This window comes from Juglans regia, chromosome 3, assembly GCF_001411555.2.
Source record: "Juglans regia cultivar Chandler chromosome 3, Walnut 2.0, whole genome shotgun sequence".
Classification (NCBI taxonomy): Eukaryota; Viridiplantae; Streptophyta; class Magnoliopsida; order Fagales; family Juglandaceae; genus Juglans; species Juglans regia.
The window spans coordinates 28554953-28569684 of NC_049903.1; the positions used below are offsets into that span (position 1 = coordinate 28554953).

Sequence of the window (14732 nt, forward strand, 5' to 3'; positions counted from 1 at the left end):
GACTTTCCTAAATATAATGGGTTGGAAGACCCAACAAGTTGGATTTACAGGGTGGAGCAATTCTTTGATTATCAACAAATTGAGGAGGTGGAAAAATTACATTTGGCTGCGTATCATTTAGAAGGGGAGGTACAAATGTGGTATCAAATTTTTAAAGATAGCGAAGGGATTGTATCATGGGAAGCGTTAAAAGGGGGACTGAGGATTCGCAATGGTCCAACTATGTTCGAGGACCATTTTGGTTCACTCAGCAAGCTGCGACAAACGGGCTCCGTCCGAATATCAACTTCAATTTGAACAACTGCTAAGCCGTCTAGGGAGGTTGGCTCCCGACCATCAATTGGGATGTTTCGTCAGCGGATTGAAGGAACTTGTTCACACGGATGTGCAAGCTGCGAGACCCACTTCCATTACGGATGCGATCGGGTTAGCTAGGCTTTCTGAAGCAAGGAGTATGAAGAGACCCCTTCAGTTGGATAACAGAAGGCAAACCACGTTGGAACCAATTCCTCCACCTATGCCTTCAGCCAACTTGTCAAGAACAAAGATGCTAGTCATCCGATGTCTCAATCCCAATGAGATGCAGGAGAGGAGGAAGAAAGGCCTTTGTTTTAATTGTGACGAGCCCTTCACACTAGGTCATCGCTGTAAGAAATTATTTTTAATTGAAGGAATATATGTGCAGGATGGTGATGGGGATGACGGAGTGGAGGTAGAGGACCAAGACGATTTTAAGGAAGAACCAAGAATATCTTTGCATGCCATGCTGGGGTCAACACTGCCACAAACAATGAGAGTTCGGGGTGTGCTTATGGGCCAAGGTATCACCATTCTTTTAGACACTGGAAGCTTTCAAAATTTTTTGAATGCCTTGTCCGCAAGGAAATTCGGATTGGTTCCACAACCAACACAAGGAATGAAGGTGATGGTTGCCAATGGAGAAAGGCTGGATTGTGAAGGCCGTTGCAACAATATAGAGGTATTTATCCAGGGCAACAAATTTTCTATTGAATTTTTCTTGTTCGCCATTGAAGGGTGCGATGCAGTCTTGGGCACTCAATGGTTACGCACGCTTGGACCGATCTCATGGGACTTTACTAAGCTTTCCATGAGCTTCAAACATAAAGGAAGGAAGGTGGAGTTGAAGGGAATAAATGGACCAAGACATAAGATAGTCAAAGGAGTAGCGGCCAGAGAATTGCTTAAAAAAAAATCTGGGTTCCTCTGCCAGTTACTTCCGATGCCACACAATGACCCGAACGAAACTACTGAGTTATTTGCCTTTAACATGAATGTTATTATTGCAGGTCAAAAAAATGTTAGCCATGATCTTAAAAAATTATTCTTGGAGTATGATAAGTTATTTTCAGAACCAGTGGGACTACCTCCAGATCGCTCACATAACCACCACATTCCTTTGAAACATGGGTGCGGACCTATTAATGTTCGTCCCTATCGTTACCCACACTACATGAAGGGGGAAATTGAGAAGATGATTTCCGAACTCTTGCAGACAGGGGTAGTTCGAACAAGTACCAGCCCATATTCTTCGCCAGTGTTGACGGTAAAAAAAAAAAAGATGGCTCGTGGCGACTTTGTGTCGATTACCGGGCTCTCAACGAAATCATGGTAAAAGATAAATTTTCGATACCCATCATCGATGAATTATTAGACGAACTAAATGGAACAAAGTATTTCTCAAAACTGGATCTTTGCTCGGGGTATCACCAAATAAAGATGGACGACAAAGACGTGGAAAAAACAGCCTTTCAGACACATCATGGCCATTATGAATTTCTTGTGATGCCGTTCGGACTCAACAATGCACCCTCAACCTTCCAATCACTCATGAATGAGGTTTTTAAAAACGCCTTATGGAGGTACGTGTTGGTGTTTTTTGATGATATACTGGCAGCCTTTCAGACACATCATGGCCATTATGAATTTCTTGTGATGCCGTTCGGACTCACCAATGCACCCTCAACCTTCCAATCACTCATGAATGAGGTTTTTAAAAACGCCTTATGGAGGTACGTGTTGGTGTTTTTTGATGATATACTGGTTTATAGTTTAACGTGGGAGGACCATCTTAGTCTTTTACGGATGGTGCTAGATACGTTGAATGCTAATTAATTGTTTGTAAGAGTGGATAAGTGCCATTTTGGGCAAAGGCAGGTTAGTTACTTGGGACATCTCATTTCCGAAAATGGCGTGGCAATAGACCCGGACAAGGTGACGGCCATGACGGAATGGCCTCGTCCCACCACCGTGAAGGCCCTGCGCGGCTTCCTCGACTTGACTGGTTATTACAAGAAATTTATCCGAGAGTATGGTCTGCTTGCACGCCCCCTCACCTAACTTCTCAAAAAAGACTCCTTTAGCTGGAATGAAGGAGCAGAGGTAGCATTCCTTCAACTCAAGAAGGCGATGACGGTTGGTCCAGTTCTAGCTCTTCCGAATTTTTCTAAACAATTCGTGATTGAATGCGATGCTTCCGGCTTTGGGTTAGGCGCTATCCTCAAGCAAGAGGGGAGGCCCATCGCCTATTTCAGCAAGGCTCTACAAGGAAGGAACTTAAGCCGATCCACATATGAGAAGGAAATCATGGCTCTCGTCGCTGATATTCAAAAATGGAGGCCTTATCTTCTCGAAAATAAATTTGTGATATGCTCTGACCAGAAAAGTCTGAGATACTTATCGGATCTGACCATAGCTACGGAAGCACAACAAAAATGGTTAGTAAAACTCATGGGATAAGATTTTGCTATTGAGTATAAAAGGGGACGGGAAAATTCTGCTGCAGATAGCTTATCCAGACGTGAAGAAGGAGCTCGGAATGAGAACAAGGCATTTGCCATCAGCAGGCCGCTGCCTCTGTGGTCAGACACCATCCGAGAGGAAATATTGCACGAACCAGAGTTGCAGACTTTAAAAAAAAAAATATTGAAGCAGGCGAAGCCATCGGCCCATGGAGCATCAAGTCCGGAATGATTTTCTATAAAGATAGAATTTACTTGAGACCAACTTCTCCACTGACTAAACTTATTATCAGTGAGCTTCATGCAGGAACGCATGAAGGGTTCCACAAGACCTGGCAAAGACTCAAGGCAGTTTTTTTTTGGCAGGGGGCGATGTCCCAAATCAAAGCATTCATACGTGAATGTGATATTTGCCAAAGACATAAAAGTGAACATGCCAAACCAGCAGGACTTCTTCAACCACTTCGATTTCGATCACTGTATGGGCTGACCTTTCCATGGATTTCATAACGGGATTGCCAAATTCGCAAGGAAAGAATGTAATTTTTGAAGTGGTTGATCGCTTTTCGAAATTTGCTCACTTTATGGCTCTCAAACATCCCTTCACAGGAGCAGTATTGGCTCAAGTTTTCTTCGAAAATATATTCAAGTTGCATGGGCTTCCTACTTCCATTGTATGTGATAGAGATCCCACCTTTACGAGTAAATTTTGGCAAGAACTCTTTGAGTTGCAGGGCATTAAGTTCAACTTCAGTTCCTCGTATCATCTGCAAACGGATGGCCAGACAGAGGTGGTTAATCGCACCCTTGAAATGTACCTGTGCTATTTCACTAGCTCCACACCTGCAGCATGGGCCAAATGGCTACCTTGGGCAGAGTACGTGTATAACACTAGCAGCCATTCCAGCATAGGTCGATCTCCCTATGAGGTGGTTTATGGCAAGGCACCTCCAACACTGCTCACATATGTACCTGGAACGGCAAGGGTAGAAGCTGTAGAACAAACACTCATGGAGAGAGATCAACTTCTGAAGGATCTAAGGCTTAAACTTCAGCAAGCCCAAAACCGTATGAAGCTGCAATATGACAAGGGGCGTCAAGAGAGGAGCTTTCAAACAGGTGATATGGTTTATGTTCGGTTACAACCATATAGGCAGCAATCTGTGGAAAGGAGGACTACAATGAAGTTAGCAGCCTGATATTTTGGTCCATTCAGGGTCTTGGAACGAATCGGATTAGTGGCATACCGTCTCCAATTTCCTGAAGGATCGCGAGTTCACCCGGTATTTCACGTATCGCTGTTAAAGTTGAAATTGGGAAAACAGAAAGCAGCAGCTACTGAGCTGCCCCAGGCTGCTCTCACGTCCACTCTAGTTCAGCCACAAGCTGTCTTAGCTATTCGTGGCCAAGGGCGCAAAGCAATGGCACTCATTCATTGGCAAGGAACCAATCCAGCTGAAGCTACCTGGGAGGAGATCTCAACTATCATGTGGCAATTTCCTGAGTTCAACCTTGAGGACAAGTGTCGAATTGAAGTGGGGAGGGATGATACGGGTGCCAAGTATGGGAAGTGAATAAAGAGGAGAGTCAGCGTGATAGGCGAGTCACGCACATTAGGAAACCTTCTCCATTTGAATATTGCTCTGTTTTGGGAATAATATGATTAGCTTTAATTACGTATGTTGTTTTTGGAAAGTGGAATAATGTAATGAGTATATCTTTACGAGGGAAAGGAAGAAGAGTAAGAAATTTATTATTCAAACTTGTTTTGAAAGAGACGGGTTCCTCATCAACCCAACTGTTCTTGCAATTTTAATTCAACATAGGTAAGGCACGTCGACTCGATCCGGCGTCTTTTCCAGTTGAACCTCGCTTAACCCGTTCCGTCGCCAAAGCTCGTAACATTTAACCGTTGAAATAGCAATTTGATTAAAAAGGATTGAAAATTCTTGTGCATTGAAGTGTTGTTTGTGATCCTACAAATATTTTATAAAGCCTCATAAAGATTTGTATCCATATGAAGCAGATAAGAATCTCTTCAACCTTGTTATTTTTTGTTAATTACTTTCTTAACACTAGTCCTTTTAATATATTTTACTTTGTATTGATAAATTTGGACATTTTTCTCATCCACCCCAAATGTGGGATTGGGTGAGAAAAGTCTCCACGTCCATCGAAGTCTTTGATGGGGTTAGTGCGGAAGTCTTTTCTCGTTGTCAAGTGATTAGAACCAAAAAATAAAGACCAAACAATACATCAAGCAATAATTTTTCCTATTGAGCTCTGTCTCTTGCTCAATCTTTTCAACTAATTAAATCTTATTATTGACTACATGTATGAATAAATTATTGATACGAAAATATTAACAAAATAATATCAGTACAACTTAATCAGTTTAATTGGATTTAAGTTTGAAAATTGATTCATGATCCATCCAACGAGCTATATAAAAAAACATTGAAAATCCCCTATTTATAGGAAAAGAATAAAATTGTTAAGGAGGAAAAGATTAAAGTGTAATGCTACGTATAGTTCGCACATGCAAGCTAGATAATTTTCTTTAAAAACTTTTTAAATTATAATAATATCTCTTTAAAATTATTACAATTTTTATTTAATGAAATATATTAATAGATCTGTACATACAATCTTCACTTGAGTACTATAAATATAATTTCTTAAGACTAAAACCACTTTAAAGGAAAAGAAAAAGGAAGCATCCTACAGCGTACGTGTTCCACGTCCATCGAATTAGTAATTGATCATCGTCGGGTCAATCATGTGGAAGTCTTTTCGACTTTAAATTACGTTCTGACTCTTCAATACACAAAAGATCTTTTAATTACTTTCCAAAAAATCTGACTATAAATTTCAATAATTTTAAAGGCTGTGAAATCTTAAAATAATATGAATGGTATAAATGGAGTGACGTTAAAAGTACTAAAAAAAAACACAATATATTTTTTCCTCTTTCATTTTAAATGTATTTCATTGAAATTAGTACTCACAAAGTTTAAAATAGAAAATAGTTTTTTTAATTTATTTTTAAAAGTAAAATAGAAAATAGTTAATAACTTTACAACAATGAAATTAGTACCCACAAATTGCGCATGCAACTATTAGTATTAATTAATCACGTCATCATGTACGTCGTTAAGATGCAGTAATACGTGCACTTTAAATTCAATAATACACCTTTTAATATATCTTACTTTCATTTACTTTCTCAGTACTACTCCTTTTAACATATATTTCTTTCCTTTTTATCAGACAAAATGCGTGCTTTCAATTTCTATTTGTATTGATAAATTTGGCCATTTTCCGCCCCAAATGTGGGGTTAAGTGAGAAAAGTCTTCATGTGACGTCCATCGAAGTGATCTTTGATGGGGTCAGTGTGAAAGTCTTTTCTCGTTGAGAAGTGATAACTAAAATGTAAAGACCAAACAATACGTCAAGCAATAATTTTTTCAATTGAGCTCTGTTTGTTGCCCAATATTTTCAAGTAACTAAATCTTATTATTGGCTGTATGAATAAATTATTGACACAAAAATCTTAACAAAATAATATTATTACAATTTACTCAATTTAATTGGAGTAAAATTTGATTAATTGAACATATAAAATTACAAGTCTTCCTAACAATAAAGTGTTTCAAAACTAATTTAGATCGGCGTACTCATTCATTATCCATCATATACCGTCATCCAACGAGCTGCCATATAAAGAAACATTGAAAATCCCCTAATTTATAGTTTGAGAAAATAAGAATTATTCAATTATAGCGCCAGGATTCAACTATTAGTATTTAATCACATCATGTACGTCGTTAATTAGATGCAATAATACACTTTAAATTCAGTAGTAGTGTGTTGAAACTATATTTAAGATCAATTCCCCAAATGGGACCTATATATAATTAATACGTTCATGAATATAGTCAATGAGTCGTCGAATGCATGTAGGACAAGTCTTTTCTGTGAACTCCTTTGGCTGAGAAGGTTGCTAACTGAGATTGGCTTTGTTCCCACATCAGAAATGAGTCTTTTCTGTGATAATAAAGCTGCAATAGATATTTCTCATAATCCAGTTCAGCATAATAGAACTAAACATGTGGAGGTGGATCGGCACTTCATCAAACATAACCTTGAGACAAAGACAATTCGATTCCCATTTGTCAAATCTAAATACTAGCTAGCAGATATACTTACCAAAGCCGTGTCCAACAAAGAATTCTACAACTCACTAGTCAAGTTGTGCATAAGGGATCCGTATGCATTAACTTGACGGAGAGTGTTGGCGTGAGTTGTAACGTATGGGTAGATAGGAGGAATTATAGGAAGGGGGATTCCCCACGAGAACGTGATTATAGCAACTTATTCTGTATAGCCTAAAATAGAAGATTTATTCTAGTTGTATATATTGTAACAACCGATTGTAATTGATAAAAAAATGAGAGAGTAAATATTTTTGACAGTGTTGTTTTTGTGGCAGCATCTAATGATATTTATCTCTAATCTTTTCCATGATTTCTAACGAAGGAGGATTGGATCTCCCAATGGACCATATATAGTGCCCTCTTAAAAAATAACAATTGGCTCCAATTTTATCGTGATTTGAAATAATAGAGATGATTATTTATTTAAAAGAACTAGACGGCAATATTCTCGATAAAAGACTCTTTCGGTTGTTTGTTTGTTGATTCTGACCATTAAAATTATGGATTATTACTTTTTACAATTTAAAAAGAGGTAAAAAAAAAAATCAATATTTTAAGAATAGATTATATTCATTTTCGAGTCGTAAAAAATATTTAAAAAAAATTAGAAAATATCTTCTTGGTATAATGGGGGCAGTACCATTGTCTCCTTTTTAGCCCAAGGATTTGGATTTTTATTTTTACAACTTATTGATCCAAGGTGGCCGTTGGGGAATTTGACTAGGTTTTTCAAAATTTTTAATAAATAGGATAAATGAACTTATCATCTTTGTCTTTATCGTTGAAATTAAAAAGACATTTAGCTGTTGAAATAGCAATCGATCAAAAAGGTATGAAAATTCTAGTGCATTGAAGTGTTGTTTGTGAACCTGCAATATTTTATAAAGCCACTTAAATATTTGTATCCATATGAAGAAGATAAGAATCTCCTCAATCTTGTTATTTTCTTTTATTTACTTTCTTAACACTACTCCTTTTAATATATTTTACTTTCATTTACTTTCTTAACACTACTCCTTTTAATATATCTTTCTTTCCTTTTTATCATGAAAAATGCGTGATTTCAATTTTTATTTATATTGATAAATTTGGGCATTTTTCTCATCCGCCCCAAACATGGGGTTGGGTGAGAAGAGTCTCCATGTCCATCAAAGACTTCTTTTGACGGAGTCAGTGCGGTAATCTTTTCTCGTCGACAAGTGATCAGAACTAAAAAGTAAAAACCAAACAAGACGTTGAGGAATAATTTGATATTATTGCTCTATCTTCTTCTGCCCAAAGTTGATCACCAAGATTATTATGACTTAAAAAAGAAATGCTTTTTATACTTAAAAAAGAAAGGGTCTTGCTACGCGTACTTTCTATGCTTTTTATATTGCTATGCTTTTTATGCTTTTTATAGTTGGCAGTTGACGTGACTAACTTTAATTTACCAAAAAGTCCCTTATTTCTAACAACCACCACATGAGGGTAGTTGTAGAATTAGAAGTGGGCGTGTGGGCCTTATGGCTCGTCTTTCTCCACGTCCATCGAATTAGTAAAATTGATCATCATGGGGGTCAATGTGGAAGTCTTTTCTACTTCAAATTCAGTGTATTTAATTAAACGATAAGAGCAATTCTCCAATTGGGCCTGTCGTTGCCATTCTGATTAATACATGAATACAAGTCAATAAGTCGTCGCGTGCATGCCAGACAAGTCTCGATTTCTAGGAAATTAATAAATGTATTGGCTTTCAAAAGGAAATTTCTAGCTTGAGTATGATCTTTTCTTATATATAAAACTCTACGTCCGGAATCTTTTAATTTTAAAAACCTGACACTTCAATACACAAAAGATCTTTTAATTAATTACTTTCCAAAAAACATGAATATAAATTTCAATAATTTTAAAGGCTGTGGAATCTTAAAATAATATGAATGGTTATATATGGAGTGACGTTAAAAGTACTCAAAAATACACAATATATTTTGTCCTCTTTCATTTTAAATGTATTTCATTGAAATTAGTACTCACAAAATTAATATAATATTAAAAAATTATATTCTAAAATATTTTAATTTTATAATATTTTTTTTAAAATTCTATAAAACATCATAATTCAAATAATTTTACTACTATTTATAAATAATTTCATTATTATTTATAGATTTTTAATCTCATTTTATTTCCTAAACATCTTATTCTATGAGGAGGAAATGGAAGAAGCAAAAGTAAGCCTCACTATCAATCTACCACTTGTTCTTGACCTTTAATTTTTTTCTTTCTCATTTATTTTTCAATTTCTATTTGTATTGATAAATTTGGACCATTTCCCATCCGCCCCAAACGTAGGGTTGGGTGAGAGTAGTCTCCACGTCTGAAGTCTTTGATGGGTCAATGCAAAAGTCTTTTCTACTTGCTAGCCTGGAACAAAAGCTTGTCGACAAGTGATTAGAACTAAAAAAATAAAGACTAAGGCTTCGTTTGGAATTTAAAATCATCTCAACTCATCATTATAACTTTTTTAAATTTCAATACAAAATATAATAAATAATTCAATTTTTTCAAATCTTAAAATAATAATAATAATAAACAATAATATTCTAATAATATTTTATCAACTCAACTCAACTCAACTTAATTCAACATCTAAACGCACCCTAAAGATTAAACCTTGACCTCGACCTCAGCAATTTATGACGTGGAAATTTTGATTACTTGCCTCAAGACCAAACAATACGTCGAGCAATAATTTTTCTAATTGAGTTTTGCTTCTTGTCCAATCATTTCAACTAATTAAATCTTATTATTATGCACTATATGAATAAATTATTGACACAAAAATCTTAACAAAATTTAGCACGTTTGGAGTTCAATTTGATTAATTGAAGTTATAAAATTACAAGTACCCTTCCTGACAATAAAGTGTTTGAAAACTAATTTAGATCGGGGTACTCATTCATTATCCATCCTATACAATCATCCAACGAGCTGCCATATAAAGCAACATTGAAAATCCCCCTAATTTATGGTTTGACAAAATAAGAAATTTTCAATTATAGCGCCAAGATTCAACTATTAGTATTAATTAATTCATCACATCGTCATGTACGTCGTTAAGATGCAATAATACACTTTAAATTCAGTAGTAGTAGTAGTGTGTGTTGAAACTATATATAAGATCAATTCCCCAAATAGCCGGACCTATATATAAATAATACGTACATGAATATTAGTCAATGAGTAATTAATACATGAATATTAGTCAATGAGTCGTCGCATGCATGTAGGACAAGTCTTGAGGGTCGATTTCAAGGAATCAATGTATTGGCTTTCAAAAGGAAATTTCAATGCAGGCTAGGATGAATATTCATTTCATGAAAATTTCCAAGATGATTCGTTCAATTATTTCACAGGCCAGCCTAGCTTGAGATTGTCCTTTCTTATATATAAAAGTCTAGCCTAGTACTAATCCATCATTACTTACTCATAAATTAAAATGGCAGCAATCTCCCTTTCCATTTCCATACCGATAGTAGCCATATGGGCTATCTGGATCTTGTTATGCGGAAAGTGCTTGGATAATGCACTTCGTGAGCTTCTTGTTGCTGCATCTGGATCATCTACCCTTCAACTTAAACAAGCCAAGGCTTTGCAGGAGTTTTTTGTATCCAGCAGCATTTCCCCTCCATCTCCGAAAGGTAAAAAATCAATCGTAACCCAAATAAAAGTTCTTGTACCCATCAGCATTTCCCTCGGATTCCTGTATATTGGGTGGATTATTTTCTTGTCCCGTTGCGTGTTCAAGAAAAACCAGATTGAGTCTAGGGGATCAAAGAATGGAAACATATTCTCGATATGGAATTATGACGGACATATTGCATATGAAGACATTATTGAAGCAACCAAGGATTTTGATATTAGATATTGCATTGGAACTGGTGGTTATGGTAGCGTTTATAGAGTAGAATTACCAAGCAGAAATGTGGTTGCCATAAAGAAACTTCATCAGAGAGAGGCTGGGAATCCAATTTTCTATAAGAGTTTTATAAATGAGGTGAGGGTGTTAACAGCGATTCGATATCGAAATATTGTGAAGCTACATGGATTCTGTGTACATAAAGAATGCAGATTTTTAATTTATGAGTACATGGAAAGGGGAAGCCTATTTTGTATCCTAAGAAATGTTGATGAAGCTATGGAACTAGATTGGAGCAAGAGGGTAAACATCATCAAAGGCATAGCACACGCCTTATCTTACATGCATCATGAATGCATCCCAGCAATTGTTCATAGAGATATATCATCCAACAACATTTTGCTTAACTCCAAATTCCAAGCTTTAATCTCTGACTTTGGAACCGCTAAACTCCTTGATCTCGACTCCTCCAATGAAACATTGGTTGCTGGAACTTACGGTTACATTGCTCCAGGTAAATTTTTAATTGATTATTTATACTCCAACAATGTCATTTAAATTATTTAATTAAGAATATTGAATATAATTATTCCATTAGTCATGTATCTAAATATTTTTCAAGATTATTTTTCTTTACGTTTTTTTATTGTTAGATTTAAACTTCATGAATAGTTATCACCAATTAAGCCAAAAGGATATTAAGTTGATAAAACTAAAAAGACATGCAATAAAATCTAAAATCCCAATAATCTTAAATTATAAATTTAATTAGATATATTTGTTGTTCATTTAATTTTATGTTGAGCATAATCTAATATATTATTTAATAATAATACATTTGGAGAGTGGATAATGAGACTAAATAGGAACAGTTGGCAACTAGCAGTAATATAATAATATATATAGTACCTTTCTAGACTCAAAGTTACATGATTTAAAAATTATATAATACTAGTCCTAGATCTTATCGAATAAAGTGCAAGCTAGCTGAATAATCTATGATATCTATTTCTAAATATTTTATTTAAAGATATTTCAAATAAATTTATTTTTTTAAATTTATAAAAATTCTTAGATTCAAATTATGTCCTCTACACAAAAAAAAAAAACTAATAATAATAAATAAATAGTTGAAGCTAGAACCCATTTTTGTGTACTTTGTTTATTTTTCAGAATATTATATAATGAAGTTGTCACATCTTTTTTTAAAAGATTTATACTTTGAAAACTAAAGATTATTATCGATAACTTGATTAAATATAATTCTTCATTCAATAATTTTACTGTTACATTATAATTATCAAATTAATTAGATGTTTTAATGTTCATTGACCGCATTTAGTCGTTCTCATCTTTTTTTCTTTCTCTATAGAGTTTGCCTACACGATGACAGTTACTGAAAAATGCGATGTATATAGCTTTGGAGTTGTGGCACTAGAAATATTAATGGGAAGGCATCCGGGAGAACTCTTGTCCTCATTATCATCATCATCATCATCATCATCATCTCAAAATATGATGCTAAATGAAATATTAGACCAACGCCTGGCACCTCCAAATCGTCTAATTGGACAAGAGATTTTGCTTGTTGCTACAATAGGATTTGCATGCATGCACACTCAGCCAAAGTCTCGGCCTACAATGAAATGTGTGTCACAAGAATTTCTCTCTCGCAGGAAGCCAAATCTCATACCCTCGACAGCAGTTTCACTCGTGCAATTGAGGAAACAAGCAGCATATGTCGCTGGATCAGGATTTTCTTATTGTTAGGGTATTTTGTGTCATGTCAATGTGTCTTTTACATTTATCGATCTTTTTTCAAGAAAAATATTATTTGTAAGCATTCTAAATCACCCCCATAAACCTGAACTACTCAAATTTCAAGGTTGGAAGTGGCATAAACATAATAGGGCCGATGTGTTTTTATGAGAAATGTGTGCAAATAGAAAGTAGAAGTGAATTAAGTAAAATCTGATAGAGAATTTTAGCGGACTCTTCATGTCTTCTTCATGAACAACAGGCTTTCAAAATATATTTGATATTAGGATCATCCCCAGATTCTTTGTCCTACTCAAAAAGAAAGAAACAAATTTTACATCTAGTTAGAGTAGTATCAAGCATAAGAGCTTAGAACTTTAAAGCCTTGAGTGGAGTCTTTCGATACTCCTCTCCGATCTTAATTGCATAAGAAAATATATTCAGATAAGGTTATAAAAAGTGTAAAAATATACACGTTAATTGGTCTATGCGTCAGGAAAAAAATGAAACTATTGGTCAATAACAAATATATAACAATGGTCATATTAATGATTAACCGTGTTTTGGGCATGAGGACAAAAGAGAAAGGGGACACACTGTGTTGAGGAACTTAATTACCTTGTGAATGAATGAGATGTTAGTTTTGACAGGACTTGCAACTATAATTCCACCTGGCTGCATGAGAAACAGCAATCTTGCACTTGTTAATTTTAAAAACAAGAAAAAAATCATCACTAAGAAAGAAATATTTTCTACCCTTGCAGCAAACAACTCATATTTGACAAGCTTAGCCAAAATAAATAAAGATCATTAAACCAATTGTCTTAATGAAGGCAGGCCTTATAATCTATACACTTCTATACTTTTTTTTTTTTTTCATTTTACCCATTAGTGTGGAGCCAACTATTGTCAGATTTCTTGGGTCGCTTCCTCAGGATCTTGTTTAAGCCACCAAGGGGATTTAGTTGTGATGGATCTAAGTTCTATTGATAATACCATTAAGTCAAGTCAAGATGGAGGATTTGTTGATAGTTGCTAGGAGTTCAAGAAAAGTACATAACTGGATACGTTGATCATCTCATCATAAAAAAAAAAAATGGACATAGTAGTTGCAACTAGATGTTTTGCATACCAGGCACCTCTAGTCATGGTGTCCTTTTCAAATGAAAGCTTCTAGTCTTGTCGATAACCTTCCACGTATAATTGTATTAGCTTGAGACCTGCCTGTAGTGTAACAGAAACAACTAAACTAAGAATTCCTAGATGGAATCACAAAGTGCTAATTTTCACAAGCACCTTATGTAAGCCATAAGTACTAGTAGAGTTACCAAAAAGGGATTTTCACATACTTTAGGAGTGAATGTAGTTGGAGCCCCTGAGACAAATTGTAAAGGCTCATATGACGAGTGGGTCGGGTCAGCATAAAATTCTGAAACAAATAAGAAGTTTTATTAGCAAGCTACAACATTAAGGCACATTACAATTTTTTCAGTTGGAAGTATAGACTCCACAACATAAAATTGAAGAGATTTCATTTTCATTCTTTTACACCCTTACTTTGATGAGTAGTAAGGTATTTCCACAATGCAAGCCATATTCAGATTCGAGCTCAGGATCCTAGTACATGTCAAACCACTTAGGCGTAACCCAAGAACTATTGAGCCACCACCCTTGGGGGCAAGTCATTAAGTCTTCTACAGGATATTGTAACTCATTCTAAAGTTAACTATGTATTGCCCTTCCTTGAAAACATCCACTCAATTGATTTGAAGCTGGCAGTGAAATAAAATAAAAGTTTTTTCTCTTCACAAATCCAATAATTTCTAATTAGCATCAACGTTTTCATCTAGTTTTTGCCCCTCAATAGAATATTTTGTTTCTTTTCGCAGGTAGAATTTATGTTATAACAGAATGAATGAACGCATGACATCTATAGTCCATCCACACACTTACCATCTTGGTGGCAAGGTAATCAGCTCGTTTGTGGCAAAAGACACACTTGCAAAATCAAAAACAAGTACAATATGCAAAATGAACGATCGGTGCATGCTACGTGAGTGAAAATATTACCTCCGTTAGTCTCTACTATCTATTTT

At 35.2% G+C, this 14732-nt stretch overlaps 1 protein-coding gene across 1 annotated transcript; it reads left to right on the forward strand.

Annotated features, from left to right (window-relative positions):
• Positions 1 to 10440: 10440 nt before the first annotated feature.
• LOC108997619 (MDIS1-interacting receptor like kinase 2-like) lies at positions 10441 to 12910 on the forward strand. The gene is made up of 2 exons (XM_018973973.2): positions 10441 to 11392; positions 12251 to 12910. Exons 1-2 carry the CDS (start codon positions 10459 to 10461, stop codon positions 12646 to 12648), a joined length of 1332 nt encoding a protein of 443 aa, XP_018829518.2. The 5' UTR covers positions 10441 to 10458; the 3' UTR covers positions 12649 to 12910.
• The last annotated feature ends 1822 nt before the right edge of the window (positions 12911 to 14732 follow it).